The sequence below is a fragment of the Pelophylax lessonae genome (assembly GCF_965119305.1).
Source record: "Pelophylax lessonae genome assembly, chromosome: 4".
Taxonomy (NCBI): Eukaryota; Metazoa; Chordata; class Amphibia; order Anura; family Ranidae; genus Pelophylax; species Pelophylax lessonae.
This window is the reverse complement of record NC_138771.1, coordinates 449,046,842-449,065,783: the sequence shown is the minus strand read 5'-3', so window position 1 is coordinate 449,065,783 and position 18,942 is coordinate 449,046,842. Positions and strand designations below refer to the sequence as shown.

Genomic DNA, 18,942 nt, shown 5'->3' with positions numbered 1-18,942 from the left:
TCTTCTAAGGCTTTTACTTCGAATTTTTGTTCTGAAGAAATGTGCTCCCTTCTTTATATGGGAATAATGTAAAATTATGTTGGATGAGAAGGTCCAAAAAAAATTTATTTGTTTTGTTTAGTTGTTTTCATCAAGTTTTATTCAATTAGGAAATATTATGTTATTTATATATAAATAGAAGAGATAATATATGCGGATGCCGGATGAGAAGGTCCAGCAGAAAAAAATTCCAATTTTTTTATATATTTATATTTGTTCACACAATGTAAATCAAGTGGTTCATATGTTAGTGCTAGAACCAAAAAAGTGATGGGGTATGTGTGATTTATAGTCCCATCTACCATCTGGGACAACTTTGGATGTATCTTTCTTATACCTCACATCTGAAGTGGGTGCAAGAAGAAGGTAGAGACTATACATATATTCAATAAATATCGAATAGTATTAGGAGGAGAAAATTGTTTAGGACCTTTTTTATGTATATATATATATATAACTCTAAAAGATCATTAGTTTTAATATATATAAAAATATAAAAAAATATGTATTAAAATATATGAAGAAAGGGGATTAGGAAGATATTATAAAATGTTGCAAAAATAAATTAAAAAATATATATAAAATAAAATAAACTCGGAGCAATAATAGAAGGTTTTGTTATGATAAGACCAATAAAAAGATGACCGTTTTTTTGGGGTGCGTTTGGGACAACCATTTAAAAGTTTTTTACATAAAAGGTTAAAAGCCTTTAAAAAACACAGTAAAAAAAAAAAGAAGGTTTGAAGAAAGGGGGATTGAAAGAGAATAAAACAGAGAATAAAAACAGAGAATAAAAACGGGGGGATCTTGAAAGAGGGGCCTCATGTATCCGAAATGAAACAGTTCAAATCTATGTCTGCATTTAAACCGTCGGGGCGGAGGGATTTCATTAAAAAAATCCATTTTGTTTCATTTCTGGATATCATTCTTGTTTTGTTGCCTCCTCTCCAGTCCCCCTTGATCTTGTCTATTCCGTAGAAGACCAACCCGGAGGGGTTTTTTCAGTGTACCTTTTTAAAGTGTCTAGAGAGGTTATGCTTATCGAAACCCTTCTTAATGTTTTTTATATGTTCCCTAATTCTTACGAATAGGGGGCAGGTGGTCCTACCAATGTACTGAAGATGACAGGGGCATTCGATGACATAAGTCACGTGCGTGCTGTTGCAAGTGATAGTTTCTCTGATTTTATATTCAATCCCCGTGGTGCGAGATCTAAAACTCTTTGTCCTCCTTGGTTGGTTTCTATTGTTTTTACAGGGTAAGCACTTCCCACACCTGTAAAAACCATTAATATTTGTGGGGAGAGAAATGGTTCGTGGTGGATTAATCACATTATGCACTACCCTATCCTTTAATGTGGGTGCTCTTCTGTACACAAAGGAGGGTTTGTTTGGTAGAATCTTTTTCAGTACTCGATCCGCCGTGAGGATATGCCAGTGTTTCTTAAAAATGCTTTCTATTTCTTTATGTTGTTATAACCTGTAATAAAAGCGAGCTCGTGCTTATTTTGTCTTCCTTTTTTCCTTCCATTTTCTTTTATCAGGTTTTCTCTGTTGGTGTTTTTAACTGTGTTTTTCAAGGTTTCCAAACTGCTTTTTTTTTTTATATCCTTTTTCAACAAATCTCTGTATTAGAGTGTCTGCTTGGATCTCAAAGTCCTGAATGTTGCTGCAGTTTCTTCTAATACGTAAGAGTTGTCCCTTCGGGATGTTTCCCAACCATTGGGGTGGTGGCAACTTCTGGTTGGGATATATCCATTTTTGTCTGTTTTTTTAAAATAAGTCTTACTTGCCAACCTACCGTTTTGCTTAAAAAGTTCCAAATCTAAAAAGGCTATTTTCTGGTTGTCCCAATTTCCTGTGAAGGTAATTCCATATGCATTTGTGCTGATTTAGTCAAAAAAGTTTTGTAGTGATTCCATACCTCCTCTCCATATTAAAATAATGTCATCTATATATCTCTGGTAAAATTTTAAATTTGGTCTTTCCACACTAAAAACTTGCTCCTCTTCCCATTTTTGCATAAATATGTTTGCCACACTGGGGGCATACTTAGCCCCCATGGCAACTCCTTTTGTCTGTGCGTAATATCTTCCTTTATGCCAAAAGTAATTTGAGTTCATTGCCATTTTAAGGCCTTCTAAAATAAAGTGAATTTGTGCATGTTTTAATTCTGTGTGTTTGTAAAGTGCCCATTCCACACTATCCAGCCCATCTTGTTGTATTATATTAGTGTAAAGTGAGTTGACATCAATAGTAACTAGTATATCCTCTTCCATGATTTCTAAATTCTGGATATCTGACAACAGCTGTTTACTATCTCTAAGGTAAGATTTGCCTTTAGGCTGTAAAAATTTGTCTAGATATTCCCCTAAACGGGAATGGACGGAGTTAATGCCACTCACTATGGGGCGTCCAGGTGGTTTTTCTTCATTTTTGTGTATTTTGGGCAGGTAATACATTATTGGCGTTCTGGCTGCTTTTAAGTGTAGATATTTGGCCTCCTTATTATTTAAAATACCTAGGTCCTTTCCTTTCTCGATATACGCTTTGAGGTTGTTTTCAAATTTTTTCTTAGGATCGCCTGGGAGCTTTTTGTAGGTGTCTTCTGCGCTGAGAAGATGCTCTAATTCTCCGTAGTCTTTTAAGTTTAAAATAACCAGGCCTCCTCCTTTATCCGCTGGCCGAATAACAATATCTTTCTTTTTTTCAAGTTTTTTCATTGTGTCCCAGATGTCTTTCTCCTTCCTATTTCTGATTTTTAAATTCCTAATTTCCTCTTCCACTATTCTTTTGAAAACTTCTATGTTTTCATTCTGAGGGTTTTTTGGGTTAAAAACCGACCTGTTTTTGAGTGTGGTATGTTTGAATTCAGTGTTTGTTGAAGAAGTTCCACTATCTCCTTTGATTTCAAAGAACTTTTTTATATTAATCTTCCGCATGTATTTTTGTAAGTCAATATAAGCCTCGAACTTATCCAAGTTCTTATCCGGTGCATATTTTAATCCTAAGTCTAAGAGTTTGAGTTCATTTTCATCAAAGGTTATGTTGCTTAGGTTGAAAATTCCTTTTCCTAATATTCCCTTCTTCTTTTTCTTTGACCCCCCTCGTTTGCCCCTTGGTTTCCGTTTCTTCCATACTCGTAGAACCTGGGGGGATCCTCTCTCCTGTGCAAATCGTATTCTCCTTGTCTGGGGGCGTCTCTTCGGTCCTCCTGTTGAGGCCTCCTTCCGTTTTCTCTCCAGTGTATGTGCTGATTCCATTGTGGTCTGTATGTTCCTCTGGGTCCTCCTTGGTGATACCCCTGTCTCCATGGCTGTTGCCATCCATTGTTCCTCCATTGTCCTTGATGTCCTTGTGGTCCCCATCCACCTCTCGGGGGTCTTCCCCTGTTCCCTCTGGGAAAAAAAACCCTTCTGGGGGGAGGGCCTCTATTTTCATAATATTCTTCCTGGTGATAGTTCAGTGGAGAGAACCTGTTGTATGTGCTGATTCTATTGTATGGATTGCTGGGTGTTCTGTTCCCCACGAAGTTGTTTTCTCTTTGATCATTGTGTGTTTGTCTTGGTTCAAAGTTCCTTTCTTCATGGTTTCTGCCTCCATTTCCTGGTGTTCTGGGAGTTCTGGGGGTTCTTGGTGTTCCAACATCCATCCAAGAATCTTCCTCATCTTCTCCCAACTCAGATGGTTCTCTGGAATCCAGATGTACAGGGTCTACACTGGTGCCCTGCCCATTGTATAGTTCATCTGATTGCCATTTGTATATATCTCTGTTCCTATAATCCAAGATGTCCCTTTTGTATTTCTTCTGCTTTTTAGCTTGAATAGTTTTGTCATATTTTTGTATCGCCTCTTGTAGTGCTTTCTCTTTATTTTTATATTCTGTTGTGTCCGTATGAGGCGCAAGCTGTTCTTTTAATTGTATGATGGTGTTTTCGATCTTTTTTAGCTTGTGCTGTCTTCTTTTGATAATGATCAATAACAGCTCCTTTTCACATTTGTTGAAAAATGTGTACCACTGTTCAAGGAGGGCTGGGTCTGTGATATGGTCATTGGGGGAAACATCCCACCTCAGTCTCCTTGGTGTAATTTCCTCCTTGGTATATTTTTCTAGGGTTACTATATCCCACCAGACCCGTAGTTGTTTCTCCATATTATGCTTTAGTTGTTTAAATGAGCCCTCCATATCCTGTCTTTGTATAATGGTGTCTTGATCGAAAATGTCCTCCACATTGACTGTTCTTGTGGTCATGTATTTAAAAATTTCTGCTGCTAGGTCTGGGTGATACCACCAAGGTGGTATAACAAGAATAAAGTAAACAGGGGTGACCAGCGCTATGGAATTTTAAATATGTATATTATGCTTATCACAGAGGTGTCAACTGCCAACAACCTACCCCGAAGGGTTAAAAAGTGAAGTATGTGCAAAGGATTGATACGGCGCTACCTCTTAGGTGATAAAGTGCTCAATGTGCAATAAGAATAAATATAAATAAATATTTTCTGAAAGGTGCACTGGTAGTGAAATTATTAAGTGACCAGATATCAACTACTAAAAAGTGTGCATAATCAGAATAAAAGTGCTAATGTGAAATAAATACAGAAGTACCCCAATATAAGTAGTGAACTTTATTTAAACAAACATAAACGGTGGGTTTTGTTTCCTTGAAAACAATAATAATGAAATAAAGAGTCTGTGCTGTAGTATCCTCGGGTGTAGTAACACCAGTGAAAAGAGAAAATAGGTAATTCTCTGGTGCAAGAACTCCCACCAGAATTAATGAGCATGTGAATCAATCAGTGAAAAAATAAATAAAAAATAAATAAATTGAAATGTTCTTAGGTTGCAAACATCCGTGTGCCCACTAGATGTCGCACCTCTCATACAACCTGTGACAGATGAATCCCGTGGGACAAATGTATCGAGAGTCTCTCCGGTGGTTTTTTTCATCCCTTAAAGTCTCGAAGATAAAAGAAAGAGATGTTCGCCGGGAACTGTTCGCCGGCGAATAATTCGGGACATCTCTACTGAGGATTGAGGATCCAAACAAAATTCTTCAAAGTCTGCAATGTCCATTGTATGTAGGAATTCAAAGCCTGGATGGGATGATCCTGCAATAGCAAGTCAACCAGGAAGCCATATGAAACTTTTGGATAAAAAAGAAAAAAGACATTCAACTCCAGGATAGAACGAATACTGTTCTTGGCCTTTGGAACCATAAACAGGTTGGAGTAAAACACTGAAACCTCTTCCCTGCAGGCACAGGAACAATTACCCTATCCACTGACTTAGACATGTAGACTAGACAGAGTTAATTTGCACAGGAGCCTGCTACAAGCACTAGGGAGAGATTTGTAATGAGGAATCATGGAGGACGGAGGTAATATCACTCACCTGCACAGTGCCCCCCCATCTGGATCCGTTTAACACCTGAACAGTCTTTACAGGAAGTTCAGGACAGCATGGCAACCATACACTTCCCAAGGAACCCAACTCCGCCCACCTCCTCTTCTCTGTCCCAATCAGTGGCCGGGGTTGCGAACAACCAGTAGGAGAAGGCTGCTTATTGCCACAGTCTAACAACATTTAAGATGAAAGGAGAGTGGTGATTGGATGGCCGCCCAGACGGGAGTAGACTGGTATGTGGGATAGTGGTGTGTGAAATGTTCCCATCCCTCGGCTCCCTGCTCTCTCCTCACTCTCTCACCAGGCCGCACTCCTAGCCACAATCAAGTTTGAATATGGTGTCCGTAATCGGCCCTAATTTCCAGGATGCAGCCCGGGACAGGGTCGTGTCAGGACACCATTCTTAAATCCATGTCAAGGTTACTTATAGTCCCAAGAGCAAGAAGTACTAGTGGCCGCAGTTCTCATACCCAGCGTAAGAGAAGCTTACAGACGGCCTGGCATGAAAAGCAGTATGCAGCAACACACACACACACAGAAGGTGCCCAAGCAGCAGTGCACAATCAGAAGCACAGGGTTTTAAACACCTATGACTTTGCTAGGATCCAAAGCTGTCCAGAATGGTGGCTGCAGACCACTACTTGCCAGGACTGAGATGCTGCATGCACCTCTATGTGGAAGACACTGACAGACCACCAGGCTGGCTGATCGTATGTATTCCCTCAGAGAAAAAAACCCATAGACTGCTCATAAGGAAACTGGGCAATTGCAGCCAAACCTGTACTTGACAAGTAACTGCATGTGCGCAATGGCTGCAACTGGGGGGTACTAGTATGCATGTGGTTGTCACCCGGCCAGCAGGTTGTTTAAAGAGTAAATCAATGGAACTTAATGTGTATGTTACCCTAAATATTTATTTTTTCCTTCTATGTGTGTGTTCACATATGTGTATTTTTTAAATAATAGTCTCTATCGATTTTTATGTAGTTCTTCCAACTAAAGTGCCTGGTTGACCCTGCCAGTCACCTTTCTTCTTTTCTTCCACAGAGGTTAAACTGCGTTAGTGGGATCAGTTTTCATCCTTTGGCAGGCCATTCAGAGATACAGGACACTTAAGATACACAGCATGCCTGTATTGAGTAGTTTGTTCAGCCACTATGCCGCCAAACAATCACAGCTTGCCTCTGGCACACACCCACTCTATCGCTTTCTGCCTCTAACACAACACTTGCCCAAGCACAGCTTGCATCTTGCCTCAGGCTGAACAGACTATGGAATACAGGCACAGTGTGTGTCTGCACAGTGTCCTGTTATCTCGCCTCCCACTATGAGGAAGAGATGCATGGTCACATGACAGAACTTTTAATCTTGTAGAAAAAGTAAGAAAGATAATTTCTGAAACAAAGAAAAAGCAGTTATGGTGCCTGCATAATTATAACTGTATTAGAAAATGTCTATAACATTGTACGTTCGCAACTACTTACCTACTTATTTATAAGATTGAAAATGTCCTAAGAACACTAAGAAAAAAAAAAGAAAAAACTAGATTGTCCACAACTGCCGAGGGGTTTTGTCCACCAGCAGGGGCCACAGATGGCGGTTTTGTTTTTAATGCACCTAGCGTCCTACTTCTGCAGGTGGCGATTGTTGGAGATACAACAGCTTTCAGCTAGCAGATTAACTGCAGTTCACAAATAGGACACTAGATGTCGCTAATGCTCAGTGATATGCTATGCATTTTCTATGATGTGTTGTATTTCCTGTACTGTACTTGTTGGTTATCTTTTCCTGTCTGTTGTTCTTATTACAATGAGGTGACATTTTTGCTATCTGTGGTTATGTTCCAATAAAGAAGCCAGTTCCTGTTACTCCACAATGTCTGATCTGAATAGACTCCGCTGAACCCAGTGATCGCACTCTGCAACAGGTTATGGGCCCAGGATCTGGATAAAGTCTAATGACCAGGTGCGGCCCAGGCAGAACAAAGCCTTGAATGGGAGACAGTGTGACTGATGCGAAGATCGACATAAGGAAGGTTTCCAGTGACATCTCCTATAGACAAGTAAGACTGTTTATATATAAAGGAGGGAAAAATGGCTGAAAACTCAGAGCTTAAACTCTCAGTGGCCAAGCTGAACAATGACAATTATCAGCTATGGAAGTTTAAAGTGGAAATGCTATTATCTAGAGACAACTTGTGGGAGGTTACCACCACAGAGAGGCCACAGGACAGTAATCAGGACTGGGACAAGAAAAAGAGACAGGCACGGGCCACCATAAGCTTACAAGTGGAGGATGATCAGCTCATACATATACGCCATGAGGACACAGCGAAAGGCATGTGGGACGTACTGAAAAGACTGCATGAAAGATCCAGTTTAAACAGCAAGCTGTTTCTACTGCGGAAACTTTACAGAATGAGACTTAGCTGAGAACAGGACATGCAGGAGCATATAAACGCAATGCTGGAAGTGATTGTGCAACTCAGATCAATCGGGGAGAATATAACAGACAGCCATGCTGTAGCCATGTTGTTATGCAGTTTGCCCAATACATATACTGCACTGATCAATGCACTGGAGACACGACCTGAGACAGATCTAACGCTAGCATTTGTAAAAACCAGGCTCATAGATGAGTATCAGAGAAGAAAGGAATTAGTGCATGACTCCACAGAAACCGACACCAGAACCGCTCTTAAAGCTACAGACGCAAGGTTACACAGGAAAGAGACCAGAGTATGTTTCAGATGTCACAAACAGGGACACATAAAGAAAGACTGTACTATATGGAAAGCAGAGCAAATAAGACAGCGTCCCTCTTCAGCTAAACAAAAGGTCAAAGCCATAATCAATGATCCATGGGAAGGAAACTGGAATGCCACATTTAAAGCGACAGGCAACAATAAATGTCAAGGTTGGTGCATTGATTCGGGGGCAACCAGTCACATGACGAGTGATAGAAGTTTTTTCATAGAACTTGATCTGAACAACAAAGAAACTATTTATCTTGCAGATGGAAGCAAAATACCTGCAGAAGGATATGGGCATGGAACCCTTGTATGCCCTGATGATGCGGGACACAATCTAGCCATTCCAGTGAAAGATGAGCTTTATGTTCCTAATCTAGAAGGAGGACTCTTATCTGTGAAGCGTCTAACAGCCAGAGGACTCACTGTAAAATTCCAAGGTGACAAGTGTTCAATCCTAAACGGCAAACAGACAGTAGCAAGTGCCAAGCTGGATGATCATCTATATCACCTCGACACAGTGAAGGAAAAGGTGAGACTATGTACACACAAGCACAATGACTGTATACATATATGGCACAGACATCTAGGTCGCAGACACCCAGAATGCATTCAGGAACTACAGAGGAGGAATCTGACAAGGGATCTAACAATATCCCCTTGTCCAGTTACTGTTAAGTGTGAATGTTGCATTAAATCCAAAGCTACAAGAGCAACACTTCCCAAAGTCAGTCAGAAGAGAGCTTCAAGACCACTCGACTTAGTTCACAGTGACGTGTGTGGTCCCCTAAACCCACCTACACCTGGAGGCAAAAGGTACATGGTGACTTTCATAGACGACTATTCAAGATACACATTCATCTACCAAATGCAACACAAGAGTGAAGTTTTTGACAAATTACAAGACTATATAATAAAGACCAGTAACAAGTTTCAGAGGAAGCCTCTCATACTCCGGAGTGACAATGGAGGTGAATTCACAGGATGTAAGATACAAGAGTACTTAAAACAGAATGGAATAGAACATCAAAAGACAGTCCCATATACACCAGAACAAAATGGAGTAGCTGAAAGGAAGAACAGAACTCTGACTGAAATGATCAGATGTATGCTGACAGACTCTGGACTACCACAAAAATACTGGGGTGAAGCAGCTATGACAGCTACATATTTGCAGAACAGACTTCTTTCCAGAACAGTAGAGAAAACTCCATATGAACTTTGGCACAATGAGAAGCCAAATGTAAAACACTTAAGAGTTTTTGGATGCAAAGCATTCATCTGCATACCTGAAGAAAAACACACCAAACTCCAAAACAGAGCATTTGAAGGTATCTTTCTTGGATACAGTGACAATGTCAAAGGTTACAGAATCCTTAATCCCAAAACAGACAAGGTTACCATTAGCAACAGCATAACCTTTGTTGAAGATTTAAGAGACAAAGCAATGACAACAGTAGAAGCAAGAATAGAAGGGAAAACTGACATTGACCAGCCCATCTCTGTAACTTCTGAACAAACAGTTTAAGTGAGTGCAGACTCTACCAGTACTGAAGAGCAGACACAAGAAGGCTCAGACACAAAACCGAGACGTTCAACAAGAGAAAACAAGGGTAAACCACCTGTACGTCTCTCATACAAAGCAAGTACTGCCAGTATCAATGAACCTGCAACCTGGGAAGAAATATCTCAGCTTTCAGAATAAGAAGCAAGTAAATGGATAAAGTCTGCTGATGAAGAGGTAAAATCCATGCATGACACTAAAACATGGACACTTACAGAGCTACCACCCGGAAGGAAAGCCATAGGCTGTAAATGGACTTTTAAAGTGAAATACAATGCAGATGGCACAATTGAGCGATACAAAGCAAGGCTAGTAGCCAAGGGCTATTCTCAAAAATACGGAGAGGACTATGACGAGACATTTGCACCAGTAGTCAAGCACACTAGAATACGGACTTTACTGACAATAGCCGTCACAAGGAAAATGCAAGTGAAACATTTTGATGTGAAAACCGCATTTTTACATGGCGAGCTAACGGAAGAAATTTACATGGAATAGCCGCCAGGGTTCAAAGATGAACAAAGGCAAGACCTAGTATGCAAACTTTGCAGGAGTATATATGATCTAAAGCAAGCAGCCTGAGCGTGGAATATAAAAATAAATGAAGTGCTTACACATCAAAACTTTCTGAGGAGTAAAGCAGACAGATGGGTCCCTGCTTATACACAAAGAAATTGGCAGACAGATGGGTCTATATGCTTATTTATGTGGATGATATCCTGATTTGCTTTGAGCAAGATGGGGATGTAGAAATACTAGAAAAACTAAATCAGAACTTCAACACCAAAGACCTTGGCAACATAAAGAATTACCTCGGCATCCAGATCGAGAGAGAGGAAGATGGCAGCTTTCTTCTGAACCAAAGACACAAAATACAAGAAATAATTGAAACATTTGGAATGGAAGACGCCAAACCAGTAAAGTCTCCTATGGAAACCAACTACTACAAAGAGATGAATTGCCAAGATAACCAATTGCCTACTAATACTCAATACAGGAAGGCAATAGGGAAATTGCTGTATCTTTCCACTGCTACAAGGCCGGACATTGCAGCAACTGTTGGAATCCCATGCAGAAAGGTTTCAATGCCAAGTCAAAAGGACTGGAATGCTGTAAAGAGAATCATTCGCTATCTTAAAGGGACTTTGCATTACAAGTTAAAGTTACCAGCAAGAGATGAAAGCACCTTAACAGGATATGTGGATGCTGACTAGGCAGGAGACACCAGCGACAGGAAATCTACCAGTGGCTACTTATTTTTTCTGTCAGGAGGTGCCCTCAGTTGGACTAGTAAAACGCAACTCTCTGTTTCACTGTCCTCTACTGAAGCAGAATACGTTGCTGCAGCGCAGGCAAGCCAAGAAGTTATATGGCTGAGACAGCTATTAACAGATTTGGGTCTACCACAGTTGGAACCAACAGAAATCTATGAGGACAATCAAGGATGCCTTGCACTTGCACACATGGAACGAGTTAATTCAAGAACCAAGCACATTGATGTGAAGTTCCACTTTCTTAGGGATCTTCAAGAGCAAGGTCTTCTTGAGTTACTTTATTGCCCAACCGAGGATATGACAGCAGATATCCTTACAAAGCCTCTGACCGCTGAAAGACACTCAAGGCTTACAAAGAAGATGGGTTTAATAGACTAAGCCTTAGCTGTTGAGAAGGGTTGGAGATACAACAGCTTTCAGCTAGCAGATTAACTGCAGTTCACAAATAGGACACTAGATGTCGATAATGCTCAGTGATATGCTATGCATTTTCTATGATGTGTTGTATTTCCTGTACTGTACTGTACTTGTTGGTTATCTTTTCCTGTCTTTTGTTCTTATTACAATGAGGTGACATTTTTGTTATCTGTGGTTATGTTCCAATAAAGAAGCCAGTTCATGTTACTCCACAATGTCTGATCTGAATAGACTCCGCTGCACCCAGTGATCGCACTCTGCAACAGCGATGTACCCAGTTAGTAATTATCTAAAGCATAGCGTATCCACTAAAACAAAAGAGAATTATTTTTTTTGAAACATCCATTAGTACTCCAGAGATTAGGGCCTTATTAAACTGTAATAACTCAAAGAAAATGTACCTGTTTAATTTTTGCACGTAAACCTGGAAGAAGAGCATCCTTCCATTTGGGAGTTACATTGTCACCAACTGTAAGAATTTGATCCCAGACCTACATGAAATAAAATCAAAACAAGATTATAAAAAATAAAATCAATCATAATCATAAGATAGAACACAAAATCTTAATGCCATGTCTTTATCTTCATGTTATAAAACTTTATGGTATCATCATGACCTAACTAGTGAAACAGATATGCTTACCTTTGATGATGTCCTCTCATTAAAGCAAAAAAAAAGTCAATAAAAAAAAAATTCCCCACCACCTGTGAGCTAGAGCTTTGCTCTCTTGCAGATCTACACGACCAAATAATATTCAGCATTGAACACACCTTTGGGTTTGTTGGATGACTGTGTCCTCCTCTGTATACTGTGGTTTCACCCTCTGCCTGCAAATTCACTGTAGCTCTGGGGCTGTAATATATTGCAGCTTACCATTCATTAGATGTGGTGGCCACATTTTTTTTTTTTTTTTCTTTAGTCTTTTTCCTTCTGGTTTTACCTAATGATCTGGAGTGCCTCAAATCTAGAGGAATAAGCAAAGTGGGCATCTTTGACAGCAGCATTGTCAGTCTAGAGCAGTGGTTCTCAATTCCGGTCCTCGGGACCCACTAACAGGCCAGATTTTAAGTATTACCTTGGGGGATGCAGACTAGAATACTGCAATCACTGAGCAGCAAATGAGATCACCTGTGATGTAATTTAGTTATCTTGCAAACCTGGCCTGTTGGTGGGTCCCGAGGACCGGAGTTGAGAACCACTGGTCTAGAGGGAGGGTAGTGTTAGATGTACTAGCAGCACACAAACACTTTATTGTCAAAAGTACTCGGACCCTTGCCTTTACATGCCTTTAGGACGCAGTCTTAGTCCGTAGGGTTAAATATTGAGTTGGCCCACACACCAGTGCACATAGCAAGGTCTATAAAGACACGGATGAGCGAGTTTGGGGTGGAGGAACTTGACTGGTTTGTCCTGACGTTAACCCAATAAAACACCTTTGGGATGAATTAGAGTGCAGACTGCAAGCCAGGCCTCCTCGTCCAACATCAGTGCCTGACCTCACAAATGTACTTCTGGAAGAATTGTAAAACATTCCCATAGACACAATCCTAAACCTTGTGGACAGCCTTCCCAGAAGAGTTAAAGCTGTTATAGCTCCAAAAAAAATTGAACCCTACGGACTAAGACTGGGATTCCATTAAAGTTCATGTGTAAAGGCAGGCCTCCTAAAACTTTTAACAAAATAATGTATGTCAAACACATTTCCTGCAGGCTGCCAACATGTCCCGCAGGCAGTCTGGTAGGTCATATTATGTGGCCCTCATATCTCTCCTGCAGCTGCGGCAACTCCTTCCATCTCCAACCCCACCTTGTCTTGGTAGTCAGCAGCAGAGAGGAGGACAGAACTCCTCCGCCAGATCATGGGCTTCTCAGGGAGTCTCGTCTCTGCACCCATCCCATCTCAGCAGCAGAGAGGAAGATAGAACTCCTCCTGCAGACTCTGCACCTCTCTGGGCAGTAGCAGCAGCACCCCCTTGTCTCCACCTCCCCAGCCCTCCTCTGGTCCTCCTCCAGACCCTCAGCACCTAGCTTCTTACTCGCAGCAGCACAAGGTAAAACTGATGCACTGTGATGTAAGGCAGGGTGAAGGACTCTTGACTTCTGATGGTGGGGGAGGGGCTCTTCACATCTGATGTAAGGAGGTGTAGTGTGCTATGGACATCTAGTTTTACAGATACAACTGGTCCTTTAAGGACAACCCTAATGCTAATGCAGCCAGCAATTACATTTAGTTTGACACCCCTGTACTAGCAGATTTAGATATAGTAACATATGTAAGCCAAACTCTAGCTATTAAGCATTTACGGCAAACATTTTTTTTTTTTTTTAGGGAGAAAGGTTTTACATAAATAAAAAAAATTGTCCATTGTAGGCACCCCTGTCAGTTTTAAATGGGTTGTCTCATCTCTGTAACTGCTACATCTGCAGGGGAGCTTGAAAAACAAGACTTACTGGCAGGATTACCAGATGAAAATAGAGGAAATAAAGCCTTAAATGAAAACTAATGCAGGCATCACATCTAAGAATTGGTAAGCTGCAATATAATAAATGTTTGCTTTTGGGATAATACCACTTTAGGACATCTATATATGTGTTGGAAGCTGAAGATTCCTTAGCCAGAATGGCTCTGCAAGTGATTGAAGATTCGAGTCACCGGTGGTTGGAATAAGCATTATGACTCTTCTTTTGGGGCCTATTCATACAGTACCATAAAAGAGAAGAGGGAGAAACCGCTCAGATGAAGAGTCGTCCCAACGATCAAGACGGGGTGCTGGTAAGATCCGCAGTCCGAGCAGCTATGTTGAGAGTAGAGAAAAACAACCGCACTCCCGTTTGAAAGTATGAAATATAAAATTTGTTTAATGAAAATCCAAATGATAAAAGCTATCCATGGTACTGTAATGTTCTGGTACCTTTGGGTACCCTAATTACTCTTTCATAAGTGTATGCGCCCCACCATTCTCTTTTGGTAAGGTGCGCATACACCTTTAAGACTGATGCTGTCATCACTGAGCGCCGGACTGGATGGCTATTTAGATCGCCGGCTCTCACTCACATGTGTTCGTTCAAACTGCTTTGTGCCTTGATGCTAACCTGTCTTGAAGCTCTCATGCTTGCAAGCATACCTCGCTGTCGGAACCACGCTGCGCTGATCCCTGTATCCCGCTACCGGATCATCCGCTCTTGCCGAACCTCTCCTCTGCTACATTGCTATTAGTGATAAGTACCCCACAGGGGAAACCTCTATAACCTTTATACTAAAGCTTACACTATCTAGCTCTGCATACTAAGGACTATTACTACATCTGCATTATCTAAGATTGCTAGCTCTTGAGCCTACTACCACCTGTTCTTGCACTGGGTTGATCTCTCTTGTATGTCCACCTGCTACTCTGTCATCTGCTACCATACATGATTGCTAAACCTATCTGCATCCCATCTGCTACTATCTTACTTTCAAGAACATTTCCTTTCAAGTGTCTGTCATCTACCATCTCTACCCAACCTGTCTCTTCAGCCTATCATCACTGTGTTACTATATACATAAGTCACTCTAGGAAACATCTTATTGAGTGTGTGTATTTACTTGCTGAATTGAGAACATCCACACATGATGAGTCATTGAGAGTTGGGATTGGTGTCTCAGCATTTCTCTACATGACTACTGAAGTGGAATATTTCTGCAGCTGAAAATCCTACATAAAACGCAGGAGCGTTACAGGTACATTCAGAGACAGGGGATGAAGACACAGTTGTTGATGCATTTCACAAACTTACATTCGCTGAGTCATAACTGGTTATGACTCAGCGAATGTAAGTTCGTGAAACGCGTCAACAACTGTGTCTTCATCCCCTCTCTCTGACTGTACCATGGATTGCTTTTATCGTTTGGATTTTCATTAAATGGATTTTATATTTCATACTTTCAAACGGGAGTGCGGTTGTTTTTCTCTACTCTCAACTATTCATAAAGTACATTAGGGGGTTCTTCACTGTCAGAGCAGTAAGGATGTGGAATTCTCTTCCGCAAACAGTCGTATCAGCAGGGAGCATCGATAGTTTCAAAAAACTATTAGATGGGCACCTTAAAGACCACAATGTACAGGGGTATACAATGTACGGTTAACAGCAAACACAAACACACACATCATAGGTTGAACTGGATGGACTGATGTCTTTTTTCAACCTCACTAACTATGTAACTATGTAACTACATATCTGTTTTCATGCAGCACTTTTCTAATTCATTTCATGTACAATTCCCTTTCTTTCCCTTTCAGTTTAGTGTGAAAGAATAGTAATATTACATGGGCCAAGTCACACCTGTGTATGTGCTGCAATGCACAGAACAGTTTGTATCCTGTTGGACACGTTTTTTTTTTTTCTAAATGTTTTTGATTCATTTAAAAGGACATTTCTCAGACCTCTCCTTCTAGATCTACACATTTGCATAGCCATAACAATTGTTCACAAGGCTTTTCCCACCAAACCAACAAAAAAGAAAAAAATAACTGGAGCAACTAGGCAAAAATGCCAATCACCCACACAACCCCTAAAGGATGAAACAAGATACCTGAAACAGTAGCCAGCAAAACCTTGCGGCCAAAATGAACATATGAAGATGCAAATACATCAATTTGGTAAAATTTTGTAAAGGTGTAAACCGTGTAGTTGCCTCACAAACCTGAGACACAGATGCTAGAAGGGAAGCCCTTTAATGGTGTATGATTGAACAAGTATCTGCCGGATTGTTAGATATAACCTTTTGGGGCTAAAACAATGCACAGGCAGACAGTCTGTTGTTTCACTAAGAACACTGCTTCCTGTTCTGAGCAGGAACTCTTCTTTATTACTCTTTGAGGCATAGACGAAACATGAACTCACAAATGTAACACTGCCATCCAGTGGTCATACAATGTAATAGGCACACAACAATGACATATAGTATTTGTTGCTGAGTAAATACAAACCTTGTATGCGAACACCCCCACTCAACAACTACTATCTATGTCAATCCCATTTCTGATCTAAGATCCACAAATCTGGTTCTAGCTAGTGGCTTTGTCAAAGCATCAGCAATCATTTTTTTCCGACTCACAATACACAAGTACAATCACTTTCTGATCAACTAAGTCATGAATGTAATGATGTCTGACATCGATGTGCTTGGTTCTTCCATTAATTTTCTCACTTGTTGCAAGCTTAATGCAAGCCTGATTGTCCTCAAATAAGACAGTAGGTTCTGATGTTGCTTCTCCAAGATCCTTGAGTAATTGCTGTAACCACACAACTTCTTGACTGGCATAAGCTGCAGATATGTATTCAGCTTCTGTAGAGGACAATGCCACTGACATCTGTTTCTTGCTGGACCATGATATAGGACTGTCTCCTAATTTTAATAAGTAACCACTTGTGGATTTGCGTGTGCTGTGATCACCTGCCCAATCGGAGTCCACATATCCCACGAGGTTTAAACCACCACTTGCTGATAGTTTCAAATTTAAGTCTTTTGTCTGTTTCAGATATCTCATAACTCTTTTGATCGCATTCCAGTCTCTTTGACGTGGTTTATCAACTCGCCTGCAAAGAAGAGACATGCTGGCTGCAATGTCTGGACGTGTAGTGGTTGCAATATAGAGAAGTGCCCCCACTGCTTGTCTGTATTGTTCATTGGATGCGAGAAGATCATCTTCTCCTTCTAACTTTGGATAGACTGTATCCATAGGTGTGCTTGCTCCTTTCGCCTCTGTCATGTTGAATTGCTGAAGAATAGATTCAATTTTTGCACTCTGATTCAACAGGAAACTTCCATCTTTCTCACACTGGATGTCAATTCCAAGATAATATGTCACTTCGCCTAGGTCTTTAGTTTCAAAGTGCTTGTTGAGTACTCCTGTTAACTTTGCAATTTCATTGTCGTTTTTGTGAGCAATGATCAGGTCATCTACATAAATTAGCAGATACATCCACTCAGTGTCAACTTGTTTAGCATATAGGCACGGATCAGCTTTGCTTCTTGTAAATCCTTCATTTAGTAGAACTTGATTAATCTTCAGGTTCCATGCTCGAGCTGATTGTTTAAGGCCATATAGAGATTTATTCAACTTGCAGACAAGATGCTCTTGTCCCTTTTTTAAATATCCTTCTGGCTGTGACATGTAAATTTCTTCTTCAATATCACCATTAAGAAAAGCTGTCTTAATATCGTGATGTTTCACAATCATTGTACGCATGGCAGCCACTGTCATTAGTGTTCTGAAAGTACTTTGTTTAGCAACTGGAGCAAAAGTATCATCATAGTCCTCACTGAACTTCTGTGAGTAACCTTTAGCAACCAGCCTTGCCTTGTACCGACAGACTTTCCCTTCAGAGTTACATTTGGTTTTAAAAACCCATTTACATCCTATGGCATGTTTACCTTGAGGTAGCTCTGAAAGTGTCCATGTCTGGAGATCTTTGAGTGATGTCATTTCTTCATCAGCGGCTTTATACCATACTTGTTTCTCATGCATTGGCAGTTTCTGCATCTCTTTCCATGAACCTGGTTCAGTTTGAACAGCTCTGCGAGCTATGTAAGATAAACGTTCAGCTGGAACACCTTTATTGATTCTGGTTGATTTTCTGACTGAAGGTATTTCTGGTTCAGTTTCAGGTTTTGATTCTTCTGCAGTTATTTCTATTTCTGTATCACTTTCCTTATTTTCTTGAGTGACTGATGTTGATTCTTTCTCAGTTTGAAAAGTTTGAGTCTGTTGTTCAAACTTTGAGCACACAGAACTTTCATCAATAATAATCACACTTCTGCTGACTGTTACTTTGTTCGTGTCTTGATGTAAAATCCTGTATCCTTTTTGAGATTCACTGTACCCCACAAGTACACCTTCTTTTGCACATGCATCCCATTTTGTACGTTTTTCTTTTGGAATGTGTACATAGGCTTTACTTCCAAAAATTCTGGTGTGTCTTAAATCTGGTTTCCTTTTGTTCCACAGTTCATATGGAGTTTTTGTTGTTGCTTTTCCCGGCAAACGATTTTGAAGATAACATGCAGTTGTGATAGCTTCTCCCCAGTATGTAGTTGGCATATCAGCATCAAATAGCATGCTCCTCCCACTTTCACATAGTGTGCGGCTCTCTGCAACTCCATTTTGCTCTGGGTTATATGGAACTGTTGTCTGGAACATAATTCAATGCTTCCTGAGAATGGCTTGTGTTTTACCACTTGTATATTCTGAGCCATTATCTGTTCGTAGTACTCTGGGCATTCCGCCAAAAATATTATTTACTTGAGCGAGATACTCTTCTAATTTCTCTGGCACTTCATCTTTATTGTGAAGTAGAAATACTGTGGTATACCTGGAGTAATCATCAATGAAGGTCAGGAAGTACTTTTTCTTTCCTGGAGTCATAGTTTTCATTGGACCACAAAGATCTGAATGTATTAAGTCCAGAGGTTTTTTGGGATTTGCTGTTGGTCTGCTTGGGAAAAGGT

At 40.5% G+C, this 18,942-nt stretch overlaps 1 protein-coding gene and 1 pseudogene across 2 annotated transcripts in view; both read right to left on the bottom strand.

Moving 5' to 3' along the window:
- The window catches only part of LOC309552694 (E3 ubiquitin-protein ligase RNF213-like), a gene marked incomplete at its 5' end in the record, with an annotated part of 1,269,694 nt that overhangs the window by 1,086,275 nt on the left and 164,477 nt on the right, over positions 1-18,942 (bottom strand). The window contains one exon of the mRNA XM_082253620.1: positions 11,851-11,940. Within this exon, the coding sequence (XP_082109746.1) occupies positions 11,851-11,940 (90 nt within the window). The remainder of the gene's footprint in view (positions 1-11,850; positions 11,941-18,942) is intronic.
- Positions 16,579-17,203, bottom strand: LOC309553785 (annotated as a pseudogene). Its single transcript has one exon. The product of its transcript is annotated as an uncharacterized misc_RNA (transcript).